Source organism: Salmo salar, chromosome ssa01 (assembly GCF_905237065.1).
Source record: "Salmo salar chromosome ssa01, Ssal_v3.1, whole genome shotgun sequence".
Classification (NCBI taxonomy): Eukaryota; Metazoa; Chordata; class Actinopteri; order Salmoniformes; family Salmonidae; genus Salmo; species Salmo salar.
This window is the reverse complement of record NC_059442.1, coordinates 141,648,347-141,662,851: the sequence shown is the minus strand read 5'-3', so window position 1 is coordinate 141,662,851 and position 14,505 is coordinate 141,648,347. Positions and strand designations below refer to the sequence as shown.

The 14,505-nt window shown below is 42.0% G+C and overlaps 2 protein-coding genes across 2 annotated transcripts in view; both read right to left on the bottom strand.

Moving 5' to 3' along the window:
• Positions 1–4,657, bottom strand: part of LOC106566947 (tyrosine-protein kinase ABL1) — a 64,876-nt gene extending 60,219 nt beyond the window's left edge. The window contains exon 1 of the mRNA XM_014135631.2: positions 3,207–4,657. Coding sequence (XP_013991106.2) covers positions 3,207–3,339 — 133 coding nt within the window. The 5' untranslated portion in view covers positions 3,340–4,657. The remainder of the gene's footprint in view (positions 1–3,206) is intronic.
• Positions 4,658–5,188: 531 nt separating this feature from the next.
• Positions 5,189–9,115, bottom strand: LOC106566956 (exosome complex component RRP4). The gene is made up of 9 exons (XM_014135658.2): positions 8,943–9,115; positions 8,238–8,339; positions 7,996–8,041; positions 7,801–7,890; positions 7,557–7,622; positions 7,274–7,342; positions 6,993–7,169; positions 6,626–6,754; positions 5,189–6,428 (listed from the first exon to the last, which is right to left on the bottom strand). The coding sequence occupies exons 1-9, from the start codon at positions 9,068–9,070 to the stop codon at positions 6,348–6,350; spliced, it is 888 nt and encodes a 295-aa protein (XP_013991133.2). The 5' UTR covers positions 9,071–9,115; the 3' UTR covers positions 5,189–6,347.
• Positions 9,116–14,505: the final 5,390 nt, after the last annotated feature.

The following is a 14,505-nucleotide window of genomic DNA, read 5'->3' as shown; positions in this document are numbered from 1 at the left end:
AAATGTTATTTCTGAGAGAAAATATACAGATGCAGAACTCCATTCCTTCCTAGAGGGAATCTCGCTACCAAAACTATCAGAGACCGACCAATAAGATCTCAACTCCTCCTCCACTCCTGAGGAGGTCCTGGAGGCAATGACCTCCATGCCACCTAACAAGTCCCCAGGCCCAGACAGATTACCCAGAGAGTTCTACAAAGCTTTTTGGCCACAGTTTAGCGCTATTTTCATGCCAATGCTGGATGATTTTTGCAAAAACTGAGCTCTCCCAGAGTATGTACACAGCCAGCATTAGTGTTGGTCAAAAAAGACAATGACCCTCTATCCTGCTCATCCTTCCGGCCCATAAGCTTGTTGGATTTCGACTATAAAATAATTACCAAATTGCTCACCAAAAGACTCAACACTCCTCTTACCAAAATAATAAAGGCAGACGAAACTGGATTTATTAGAGACAGGCACTCCTCTGATAACATCCGCAGTCTTTTTGATATTATAGATCAAGTAAACGCACAAAAGACCCTTGTCCTGCTGGCTTCACTGGATGCTGAGAAGGTGTTCGACAGGATGGAGTGGAGCTTTCAGTTCTCAATCTTAGAAAAGTTAAATATGGGCCCAAACTTTATTAAATGGATTAAGTCCCTATATTCTCATCCAAATGCCATGGTGACTACTAACGGTCTGAATGTACCAGTACCCTCTGTATGTAGCCTCGTTATTTTTATGTAATTTTCTTGTTACTTTTTGATTTGATTCAGGTTTTTTTTTTACATTAGTTTATTTAGTAACTATTTCTTGAACTGCAATGTTCGTTAGGGCTTGTAGTAAGCATTTCACAGTAAGGAATACCTGCTGTATTCAGCGTATGTGACAAATAAAATTTGATTTGAATTCTGACAGATTCCCTTTGGGACGTGGCACAAGACAAGGATGCTCGCTGTCCCCCTTTCTCTATTTGTTGGGGGTGGAGCCTTTGGCAGAGTTGATACGGAGCAATCCAAGTATTATGGGTGTTTCTGCAGGCGGCCTTCAGCAAAGGATTTTGCTCTTTGTGGATGTCGTCTTGCTCTACATATCCAACCCTGAGAAATCCCTCCCTCTCATTTTAGACAATTTCTTGTACGCAGGTTTTCAGGATATAAGATAAATTTTAACAAATCCATTGTTTACCCTCTCAATCTTACACTCACCAGCTCTATGAAGACACTCTGCCCGTTCCAATGGAAGACAGGGGTTTCAATACCTTGGGATCTTTGTAACACAAGCTCTGAATAGACTTTTTAAGGAAAATTATCTCCCGCTCCTGGATCGAATCAAGAATGATTTCCGAACCTGGATCTCCCTCCCAATTAGCTTAGTCGGAAGAATCAATGTTATCCATATGAACATCCTCCCTAGATTGAACTATTTATTTCAGATGCTCCCATGCCATCTCCCAGTTTCTTTTTTCAAAACTACCAACCAAAGCATCACCAAATTTATAATGGGGCAAAAAAACACCTAGGATCAAGTTCTCCACTCTATCGAAACCTGAATCTAAGGGTAGTCTTGCCCTTCCATGCCTTCAATTGTACTGCTGGTCTGCCCAAATCCGCAACATGCTAACATGAATCACAAACAGACAAGAGTCAATGTGGATTCAGATAGAAGCCCAATCCTGTGGTTCATTGCCCCTAAACACAATTGTATTCATTAATAACTTTAGTGAAGTGGGCAACATCGCCAAAACCTTTGTGATTTACAGCACTCTACTAGGATGGAAGGACTGTAAGAAATACCTTGGCATTTCCTCTCAGATATGCTCTCACTCGCCTATAGTATGCAACCCAGACTTGCCAAAAGCCCTGAGTAATGCCAACTTTAAGCTCCTGCATACCTTTTCAGACCTGTTTCATCAGAACACAACTACACTGAAATCCTTTCAAGTGCTCTGCAGTGAATTCAAAAAAATCTATTTTCTTTTTTCCCCCAGATCTTTAAATTAGACACGTAATTTCCTCATTCACTTCCAAGGGGAGGTTTTAGAGCTCAGCTGAATGAAGTTGAGAACCTTCTTGCTACAGCACAATCCATCAAAGGCAAAATCTCCTATATCTTGACTCCTTTCTGAGAATGTGGGCTCCTCCTTCACTCCTTTGAAAGAAATCTGGGAAAAGAACCTGTCTGGCTATCAGTGATGAGTGATGGGCGGATGTTTGTGACAGGGTATACTGCTCCTCTACTAATGTAAAAAATAAAGAATCTAATTATATATATATTTTTTACACATTTTATTACACCTCAGTGAGACTACATAGAATGAATAGAGACATTTCTACCTCTGAAAGTGGAACCTATATGCATGCATTTTGGAGTTGTAGAGAGATTATCAGATTTTGGCAATCTATACATACTGCTGTACAGAACATACTAGATGTACAGTTTGATATGACCCCCTGTCTCTATCTTCTTAATGTCCAGCGGGACTTTGTTCTTGATCCAGACAGAGAAAATGTGTTTATGACTATCACATACTTTTCTAAAAAATTTATTCACTTACTGTGGGCTTCTAATTCTTCTCCTACATTCAAAATGTAGATTGACCAGATTGTTAATTTTCTTCCTCTTGAAAGATCACTTATGACCTCCGCAAGAGACAGCCCAGGTTTGATAGACTGGTCTCCACTACTCAACTATGTTTCAAATTGGACAGAGTGAATGGGGTGATTTGGGAGATGAGTGTATATACATGTTGTGTAAGGTGCTGGAAAAACTAATTCTTTGCTCGTTATCTCAGCTAATAAAATAGCTAACATGATCACAGATAGTGCTGCTGCAAATGTGTTGTTTGTTTTGTTTTATATTTTATTATATTATTTGTCTGCCACATCTGTGAATGTGTTTTGTTTGTTGATTGAACAACATGAAAACTTCAATTGAAATTGTTACATGTTGAGTTTATATTTTTGTTTAGTATAATAATTTTTTACACATATTTGTTCCTCTCTTCCACTCCTGACTGCATGTGCTGCCATATATTCTATTTATGTGTGCTGCTGCTGCACCTTTCTATGTGTGCTGGTTTGCTATAACACCCTGCTTGTTTTAGCAAAGAGCAACAAAGTCTCATCACGTTGTTAAGGGTCCAGGTTTCTGCAGAAACGGACTCAACCGCACGGCTTTTCCGTCTTCAGTCTGATGTTATTGTACAGAAACTGTGTTCTTACCATGCACAGCGAAGACGTTACAGTGATGGGCCCCATGTCGTGATGACTCTCTCTTCCCACCCTTGATGAAGTGCAGCGTCGGCAGACTCGGTCTCCTCTGGTCCCCAACAAACTTCCCCGGCTGCTGCCCCATAAGGGCAGGGTGCCAGGCCGCAGCCGGGTCTCCAAACTGGGCTCTCTCAGTGCCTGGGTCCGGGGCACCTGGTGGGCAGGGGATGGAGAGCAGGGACCACCTCCGTGGTGCGATTTCCCTCAGTCAGTTTGGCCTCTCCAGATGTTCACTTCAGCATCCCACCGCTGACACCAATCCAGGGGGTTTTGATGGGGGTCAATGCAACGGCAAATAGACCGGCAAGTCCTTCTCACTGATTCCACCCTCTTGATCATGCATTGACTGCTTTGGTAAAGTCTTACTGTCAGATGAGATCTGGTCTCTTATGGCACTTGTGTTTTATTTAACAGACACAGGCAGTCACATAGGATACTGGAGGAGCCCCAATCAAGACACATTCATGAAGATCTAAGGCCTAATTATGATGGCATACATTCATCCAGCATGTAATAATATAATGTAGGCCTACGTCCCATATTTGGTCAACAAACGTATTGATTTTCAGCACCATACAATCCACTGATTTGACATGACTGATTGTATATTTGACATTCAGCTAACATTTTGCTGTCATCTGGACATCTCGCAGTGTTTTTCAGGCCACAATCACGCATGACAAGACACTACCGCGGGATAAAATGTGTTTGAGGAAAAATCATGGGAAACTTAACTAGCTAACTAACGTTGGCATTACTCATTCACCTGAAAGCAAATGTAAATGGTTTAAACACGCTCTGTATTTGAATACAATTTCTGACAACGGAATAATGTTATTTAGTAGCAATGAAGACGCAAGAATGGCTGTGCAACATTTTTTTTGTTGGAATACTAGCTAGCGAACTAGCTCCAGCTAACGATGGAGCTAGCCTTACTGGCTAGATGGTGGTATGCAGCGCGAGACCCTGGAAATTAACATCGGAACAGTCAACCTACTAATAACCAGTTCTAACTTCGGACGGTGTACTTCGTCGTCTCGTTTGACTCAATATTGACAACATTAATAAAGGTTTGCCGAAGTGTCCAGTGTCCCCCCAACTCTTAGTATTCAATTCCAATTCAAACTTCGTGTCCACTCTTTCTGTCTTGCGGAGTTCCTCTCCCGTGCACACCGACCCAGGCACTTTAACCAAGGCGCATACTCCAAACTTCTCGAGCCAACCAGTGTGTTGCTTGGGCGTTTTCGCAGCTCCTTCTCAACATGTGCAACTAGCAAGCTCGTCGTTTCTATCTCCCTCGTTTCTAAACGTATTTATTGCTCTTTCGATAAAATATTAACAATATACACCGGTAGGACAGTAGTCGCTGAGGCTGCCATATTTCCGTACGCAAGGTGGTTTACTAAAATATGGGGGTGGGGGATACGTTTTACGTCAGAGCGTGCGTTCATGCGTGGGCAACTAGATGGGACCCAGACAATATCTTCTGTGATGGGACATGACATACTGTTTGTACTATGGAAATGTAGCACAAGTCATAGACTTGACATAAAAGGACAGCAAATTATCAACTGTTGATCAATAGTAGTTTCACTAAAGGTAAAGGGCAGGCAGTAAAGTTGATTTTATGAGCCAAAACGTTAAGAGGAAGGCTTTGCAAGCTGGTATGCATTTTCCTTCCCTATTTTGTATTTACTGACTTTTCAACTCATCTTTGGAAAGTAGGAGTAAACAAAACATAAAAAGAATTAGGTGAGGAAAAACACTTTTTTTTTATGGACATTGGGAGGCTGTCTAAGATTCCTCCACAAGGATCTCTCATTACATGTGCCCTTGAAGTAAAATAATCTAATTGGGAAACCTCTAAATAAAAACGCACTACTTACAAGCATGATAAGAGCAAGGTTTCACACACTGATAGCTTGAGGCATTAGTAGCTTTGAGTATTTATTTCTCAAAAGAGTAGTTATTTCTCAAAAGAGTAGTTATTCATACAAAAACACATTCTCAACAGTCCTCTACTACAGTTCTCTAAAAAACAACAAAGAAATGAGGAACAGCTGGGTCCTTGGTTGTAGAATGCAGGAACATTTTAATTCAGTAAATAAATTACCATCCCTCTCCAAAATAGGTGTCTATTGAGAAACATAGCTATAGTTTATATACTTAACAAAAATATAAGCAACTTCAAAGTTATTACTGAATTACAGTTCATATAAGGAAATATGTAAATTGAAAAAAATTCATTACGCCCTAATCTATAGATTTCACGACTATGCAGGGGTGCTGCCATGGATGGGCCTTGGAAAGCATAGGCTCACACACTTGGCAGTCAGGCCCACCCACTGGGGAGCCAGGCCCAGCCAATCAGAATAAGTTTCTTTATGACAAATAGAAATACTCCTCACCACGCCCCCTCAGACGATCCCACAGGTGAAGAAGCCAGATGTGGAGGTCCTGGGCTGGCGTGGTTACATGTTCTCTAAAACGACACTGGGGGCAGCTTATGGTAGAGAAATTAACATTAAATTATCTGGTAAGAGCTCTGGTAGACATTCCTTCAGTCAGCATGCCAATTGCACGCTCCCTCTAAACTTTAGACATCTGTAGCATTGTGTTGTGTGACAAAACTGCACTTTTTAAAGTGGCCTTTTATTGTCCCCAGCACAAGGTGCACCTGTGCAATGATCATGCTGTTTAATCAGCTTCTTGATATGCCACAGCTGTCAGGTGGATGGGTTATCTTGGCAAAGGAGAGATGCTCACTAACAGGGATGTGAAATAAGCTTTTTGTGTGTATGGTAAATTTCTGTGATTTTTTCATTTCATTTCAGCTCATGAAACATGGGACCAACACTTGTTGCTTATATATTTTTGGCTTCATAAACTAAACAGCAGAGAAACACATTTCCTGGTGAAGCCAGAAGATTGTATCAAAAAGGGGATATACAGGTCACGGTATCTTCTGGTTGAGAGAAGTTCAGACATTGGGTTTAGGTTCAGTCTCCAATGTGGTTAAGGCCTTGATGCCTAAACTTGGAATGCAGGGAACACAAACCTTCCATTATGTTAAGGAAGGTTGCATCTGGTACTCTAACCCTCCAGTTCGACAAGTTTCTGACGCGTCATCATCACAATCTCCTCCATCACCTCTGGTTTTAAGATATCCTTGATCTAGAAAGAGAGATAAACCTGTAAGTCCATATGCTTTGTAAACTCTGAAGTCTGATGAAATTAGCTAAAAATGCAACATCATTAGGAAATGGCTTGCGTTGAGTCCCTTTTGAAAGAATTATCTAATTGAATGAATGGAAAGGTTTGCTTCCCACAGATCGTCTTTCCATTACCTAGATCAGTATAGACAGTGTTACCTGGTGTGGGAGTGATGACTCGTAACAATAGAGCACACTGGTGTCGTACAGAAGCACCTTGTGTGCCCCCAAGGCCAGCAAGCAATTCCTCAACCGTGAGATCACCTCCCGATCTGAGAGAGAGACAGGCTAAGAGGGCAAGGCGGGGAGAGAGGGAGAGGTTACAGTGAGGTGAAAAAGGGGAACAGCATGGTGAAAAAGGGAAACAGAAGGGTCAGTGTAGATAATGTAACAATCTAGTAAAGGTAAAACCGTTATGTCCTGTTGAAAGATACAATGAAGTGCTACTAAAATGTGTGTGTATCTACATAGAGGTTGGATCCATTGTATTCCCACTCAAAGCTGTGTAGCCCCAGGCAGCTCTTACCTCCAGACTGGTGTAGTATCCTCCAGCCTCCTCGTCCTGATGTCCTGGGGTGGGGTACAGCCACACAAAGCCATTGTTGCCCAGGATGATGGAGGCCCCACAAGGCAGGTTGTGGAAGTGGGTTTTCTGTCTCTTGATCAGAGAGGGAGATAGCTGCACAAGAACTCCTTGCCCCAACTGATGTGATGTAGGTGCAAAGGAATAAGATATGAGGAAAATGGTTTACATTTTCAATCACTTAAAAAAGGGTATTTACACAGAAAAAAATGGAATAATCGTACCTTTCCATACTTTAAACTGCGGGTGTGAAGAGAGAGCGCTCCATCTGAGAAAACAGACTGTACCTCTGCCTGAGAGTAAACTTGGTCAAGGAGAATTTTGACCATAGTCACGTACAAAATATAATGCATAATCAATGCGAGTATGACACTTGCTACTAGTAGATGGTAGAGCCAAAGAAAGGAATCTAAACATAATACAAATTCCATGTAGAGTAGGCTGGAAGGTAGGATGGACATTATAAAGGCAGAAGGGCCCAGGTTGGTGATAAGCGTCAGAGGATACACTGATGAGGTCCCCCTCCTGAAGGTAGTCTCTCATGGTGAGCTCATCTTCTGCTGACCGTCTTCTCTAAGAAGGACAGATATAGAAAGTTTGATTGATGGTAAGACCAAGAAAGAGTACGTTAACAAATATCAAAAGAAGTTTCACCAACAGTGTCAGTACTACTTGGTTGCTAAGAGGAACAAGCACACATTACCCAACCACACTTCCTAATTCCCAGATATATGCTGTCCATTCCACTCACCAGCTCTCCTCCGGGCAGATTGACAGAGGACAGCAGCAACACAGAGTCCAGTCTGGAGTTGGTCTCCACCTTCCAGCGCTTCTGCTGCACCTACAAAACAGCAGACAAACACTAAGCTCCAACCAGGAGAAGCACAATCACCCCAGGGTGCTATTAGCTTTACTGACTGGGTCACCACCTCAAACAGAAACATACCTCTGTGATCCTCCCAACCACCACATCTCCAACCTCCCCGTTGAACCTGGGAATAAGAACAGATAAAGATGGCACAAGTGATACAAAGTGATTTTGTTTTTTTACAGACAAACAGACTGTGATACAATAAAAGCAGATGCTGCGCAATGGAAAAGTTGTATTAAAACAGAGTCAGTAGCTAACCAGTGTGGTAAATCTATGCCTAGGATTACAGACATTACTGTGGCACCTGGTCCACTTACCTGGTCTTGAGTGGCCGTACACAGATGAGCTTGTTCACTCTCTCCACCTCTCCAGCTACAGAGGCTGTTAGTTTTTCTTCATCCATGTAAGTCCCATGACCCCTAGAATGAAAAGCATCTATGGTCTAGTCACGACTCACTATATACCCACTTTCAATGTCATGTATGCACGTAAATTAGTGCCTGTCAACATCATTCAAATTAACTTGGTATAAATTCTATGATTAATTTAAGAGAAACTTGAAATTGTGCAGCAAATATTAACAATAATCAAGTAAATAGGTAAGCCTAGCCTTAGCTACTCTACTAATGACACTTAAAGAATATTACACAAAATATACAAAAGTATGTGGACACCCCTTTAAATGATTGTATTCAGCTATTTCAGCCACACCTGTTGTTGACAGGGGCTGTTTCATGATTTTGGAATGAGATATTCGACGAGCAGGTGTCCACATACTTTTGGTCATGTAGTGTATTTATGCACTAACAAGTGAGACCTGACATATCTAGTCAATATCAATAGCTTCCTAGCTATATAGCTAGCTACCTATCTAAAGCAAAAAGGTAATAAACAAGACGTCGATTAATATTGATTTACAGTAAAGAGATACAACTCATACTCAAAATTGTATTAGATGGGAGCAGCATGTGAACAGACTGTTTACTTGTTCTCGTGATGTTCATACAAGCTTGTAGACATACCTCATAAACCCTGTATCTGATGTGATCACATCACCGGGAACAACTAGATCTTTTCCATCCAAAGCAGACAGAGATGATGATAACGATACTTGTTTCCGAATAGTTGGCAATCTCATATCCGCAGCCATGCTTTCTGTCTTCTGTTCTGTTAACTCAAACGGCGCTTGTGAATGACGTCATCAGATACTTGCAGAATTTAGCACTCATTGGAATTTACCTATGCGGATTTCCACAAAATCTAAATAATGTCTCTGGACATTCATTCATTTTATAATTTATTTCACAATATTTCAAACTGCTTTTCAAAAAACATTGTTTACGTAAGGATGCTGGAGATGATTTTTAGTTTCTTGCGCCATCAGGTGAACTTGAAGCAGTACTTCAACCCACCAACAGCATTTTTCATTATTATTAGGTGTAAAAAGGGCAATAAATAAACAAACACAAAATCAGATATTAAAACAATAAATGTATTATTTGTATGTATTCTTCCAAACCAATGTTAACCCCAGTCACTGTCATTGATGACTATCTCCATAAACTAGAATCACATTCTAGTTCTGTGGAATAGCCTCCCACTGGGCACAGACGTCCTTTCAAATGTAGTTTTAATTTACATTTGGTTAAGTCAACAAACGTGACTTCAACGTGAAATCAACAACAACAACGTTATTCTCCATTGTCAAACGACATCAGGAATTATAGCGCCATCTGACGACAGCAGGGCTTGGTTAAAAGTTGGGTGAAAAAATACGAAATTCCTTAAAATTGATGACTTTTGCAAATCCCAATCAGTTTTCCACATTGATTCGACGTCATCACAGTGATTAATATTGTTTTTTTATTACGTGGACAACCTTGATTCAACCAGATTTTGATTCAACCAGATTTTGATTCAACCAGATTCACGGTCCTGTGTGGCTCAGTTGGTAGAGCATGGTGTTTGCAACGCCAGGATTGTCGGTTCGATTCCCACGGGGGACCAGTATGGGAAAATAAAAAATGTATGAAATGTATGCATTCACTACTGTAAGTCGCTCAGAGTGTCTACTAAATGACTAACATGTAAGTGGGCTTTAACTACATCATAATTAAAATCGCCCTGGAAGCAGAACCAAACATGCTTATTTTTCAGCAGACACATATTTACATTCATAACACAATTTTGCTAAGTAGGCTTAAGTCGTGTAAAATTAATTCCAATGTCTTCAAACCAAAAACTCTGGCAGAGAGAGTAGTGTATGAAGGCCACCTGGAAGCCAAGGTGGTGTTAAAACTCAAAACACGCTGGCAACGTCTGTTTGAGACAGGTAAGTGTCAGAGTGATCAGTAAGACATTTTTGAATGAAAAGGAATATAAAATGTAAAACATGTTTTGGTTTGTTAATTATATGTTTGTCTGCCATTCATTAACAGGTCAGACAGCATCTCCAACCTGGCCTACTAGTCCTGATGGAGTCTCTGGAGCAGTAGTGTAGCCAGCAATTTGTTGGTGGGTGGGCCTGCAGAAATTTGAGCCAACTTCCTGCAAATGTACACATTTTGCCTTCGAGCAAAGAGAACAATTTGCAGTTTTATAGCTAATCTCATGCAATTCTACACATTTTGCAATGAGGCTGAGAGAAGATTTTTCCAACACAGCTGCTCTGGAGCCTCTGTCGCAGCCAGCCTCCTCCCTGAGGCTTCTGTCTCCAGCACCTCTGTCACTGCTACACTGGACCCAATGCCTCAGCATTGGGTCCAGATAAATCCCCAGATAAATCTAGTCTTTTTGTTATGTTGTCATTTCGTTGGAATATTCTGTCTGTATTATTTGTACTTATCTTGTGGATTTCAGTATTGCTGTTAGGTGTGATCATATTGTGCCTCTCTCTGCACTGTCTAACAGTTTCTTCCTCTTGATGGAGTTTGGCTCCAGCTGCAGTTGGGAGCTCTGGAGTCTGGAGACCCAGGGAGAGTCCTGGGCCCGTATCCACAAAGCATCTCAGAGTAGGAGTGCTGATCTTGGATCAGTTTAGCCTTTTAAATCATAATGAATAACATTATATAGAGAGGTGGAGACCTGATCCTAGGTCAGCACTCCTACTCTGAGACGCTTTGAGAACTGAGCCCAGGCCGAGGGCTCTTGTTCAGGCCAGTGCCATCCACTCCAGGACATTCGAAAGCCACAAGGCCTCTAGGCCTTATCTCATTGAAGAGGGACTAAGGCTTCAGCGTACCTCCAGACGGAATCACTCAGGTAAGAATACACATTTTGATATGTACAGTACCAGTCCAAAGTTTGGACACACCTACTCGATCAAGGGTTTTTCTTTATTTTTTACTATTTTATACATTGTAGAAACATCAAAACTATGAAATAACACATATGGAATCATGTAGTAACCAAAAAAGTGTTAAAGAAATCAAAATATATTTGAGATTTGTGATTCTTCAGAGTAGCCCACCTTTGCCTTGATGACAGCTTCATGAAGTAGTCACCTGGAATGCATTTCAGTTAACAGGTGTGCCTTGTTAAAAGTTAATTTGTGGAATTTCTTTCCTTCTTAATGTGTTTGAGCCAATCAGTTGTGTTGTGACAAGGTAGGGGTGATATACAGAAGATAGCCCAATTTGGTAAAAGACCAAGTCCATATTATGGCTAGAACAGCTCAAATAAGCAAAGTGTAATGACAGTCAATCATTACTTTAAGACATGAAGGTCAGTCAATGAGGAAAATGTCAAGAACTTTGAAAGTTTCTTCAAGTACAGTCTCAAAAATTTGCTGGTGACACTGTCAGTGATTTATTTAGAATTCAAGGCACACTCAACCAGCATGGCTACCAAAACATTCTGCAGTGACATGTCATTCCATCTGGCTTGCGCTTAGTGGGACAGTCGTTTGTTTTACAACAGGACAATGACCCAACACACCTCCAGGCTGTGTAAGGGCTATTTGACTAAGAAGGAGAGTGATGGAGTGCTGCATCAGATGACCTGGCCTCCACAATCACCCGACCTCAACCCAATTGAGATGGTTTGGGATGAGTTGGACCACAGAGTGAAGGAAAAGCAGCCAACAAGTGCTCAGCAACCTTCAAGACTGTTAGAAAAGCATTCCAGGTGAAGCTGGTTGAGAGAATGCTAAGAATGTGCAAAGCTGTCATCAAGGCAAAGGGTGGCTACTTTGAATAATCTAAAATATACCTTGATTTGTTTAACACTTTTTTGGTTACTTCATGATTCCATATGTGTTGTTTCATAGTTTTGATGTCTTCACTATTATCCTACAATGTAGAAAACAGTAAAAATAAAGAAAAACCCTGGAATGAGTAGGTGTGTCCAAACTTTTGACTGGTACTGTATGTAGAGCATAAAATGTGGTTAACATCTTCTGTGTGGACATTGCTTTTCAACTGATGTCTGTTACCTTCAGGGTCTGAAGCATTCAAATTCGAGTTGGATGGCAGTGGTAAGATGTTTCACATCCGGGGGCCAGCTACCTACATGAAGACATTCGCCTCCATTTCAGGTCCGCCAGGAGGATGGTGCTGAGATGTGCCGGTGTGGCCACTGCTGGATGTGGCTCCCCACAATTGCCTCCCTCAAGATGCACCTCATCCACAGTCCATGCAGCCTCCACTACAGGTTCCTCCAACATGTGAACAGGGAAATCACAATTAACGTTGCCCAGGTAGAGAATGAGGTCTTAATCACCCCTCACCAGGGACTCAACACTGCCAGGGAGTCAACACACACACCTGTCCACAGGGAGTCCCTGCCTCTCGCAGGAGACCCAGGAAGGAAGATAAAAATCACTGCTTTGCTAAGAGGCGCACGGAGGAGTGGGAAGGAGCTACTGTCCTCCCAAATAAATATTATTATTGCTTCATTATACACTGTATATACAAAAGTATGTGGACACCCCATTAAATTAGTGGATTCAACTATTTCAGCAACACCAGCACACCGCCATGCAATCTCCATAGACAAACATTGGCAGTAGAATGGCCTTACTGGAGAGCTCAGTGACTTTCAACGAGGCTCTGTTATAGGATGCCACCTTTCCAACAAGTCAGTTCATAAAATTTCTGCCCTGCTACAGCTGCCCCGGTCAACTGTAAGTGCTGTTATTGTGAAGTGGAAATGTCTAGAAGCAACAACGGCTCAGACGCAAAGTGGTAGGCCACACAAGCTCACAGAACGGGACTGCCGAGTGCTGAACCGTGTAAAGCGTAAAAATCATCGGTTGCAACACTCACTCCCGAGTTCCAAACTGCCTCTGGGAGAATCGTCAGCACAAGAAATGTTCGCCAGGAGATCAATGAAATGAGTTTCCATGGCCGAGCAGCCACACACAAGCCTAAGATCACCATGCGCAATGCCAAGCGTCGGCTGGAGTGGTGTAAAGCGCAATGCCATTGGACTCTGGGGCAGTGGAAACGCGTTCTCTGCAGTGATGAATCATGCTTTACCATCTGGCAGTCCGACAGACAAATCTGTGTCTGGCGGATGCCAGGAGAACGTTACCTGCCCAAATGCATAGTACCAACTGTAAAGTTTGGTGGAGGAGGAATAATTGTCTGGGGCTGTTTTTCATAGTTCCGGCTAGGCCTCGTAGTTCAAGTGAAGGGAAATCTTAATGCTACAGCATACAATGACATTCTAGACAATTCTGTGCTTCCAACTTTGAAGCAACAGTTTGGGGAAGACCCTTTCCTATTTCAATCAATCAATCAAATATTTTTCTAAATCCCTTTTTACATCAGCCGATGTCACAAAGTGCTATACAGAAACCCAGCCTAAAACCCCAAAATAGCAAGCAATGCAGATGTAGAAGCACGGTAGCTAGGAAAAACTCCTTAGAAAGGCAGAAACTTAGGAAGAACCCTAGAGAGGAACCAGGCTCTGAGGGGTGGCCAGTCCTCTTCTGGCTGTGTCGGGTGGAGATTGTAACGGCACATGGCCAAGATGTTCAAACGTTCATAGATGACCAGCAGGGTCAAATAATAATAATCACAGTGGTTGTAGAGGGTGCAAAAGGTCAGCTTTTCATAGCCGAGCATTCAGAATTTGAGACAACAGGTGCGGTAGAGAGAGAGAGTCGAAAACCGCATGACAATGCCCCTGTGCACAAAGTGAGGTCCATACAGAAATTGTTTGTCAAGATCAGTGTGGAAGAACTTGACTGGCTTGCACAGAGCCCTGACCTCAACCCCATCAAACACCTTTGGGATGAATTGGAACGCCGACTGCGAGCCAGGCCTAATTGCCCAACATCACTAATGTGGCTGAATGGAAGCAAGTCCCCTCAGCAACGTTCCAACATCTAGTGGAAAGCCTTCCCAGAAGAGTGGTGGCTGTTATAGCAGCAAGGGGGGGACCAACTTCATATTCATGCCCATGATTTTGGAATGAGATGTTCGACAAGCAGGTGTCCACATACTTTTGGTCATGTGGTGTATCTGCTTGTGTGCGTTTAATGTTTGTTTATTGCTTCCTTCACAGCTAATAAACATTCCCAACATGCTAGGAGGCTTCATAGTAGGCTACCAACTGGTCAAAAGTAAAGACCACAATGCA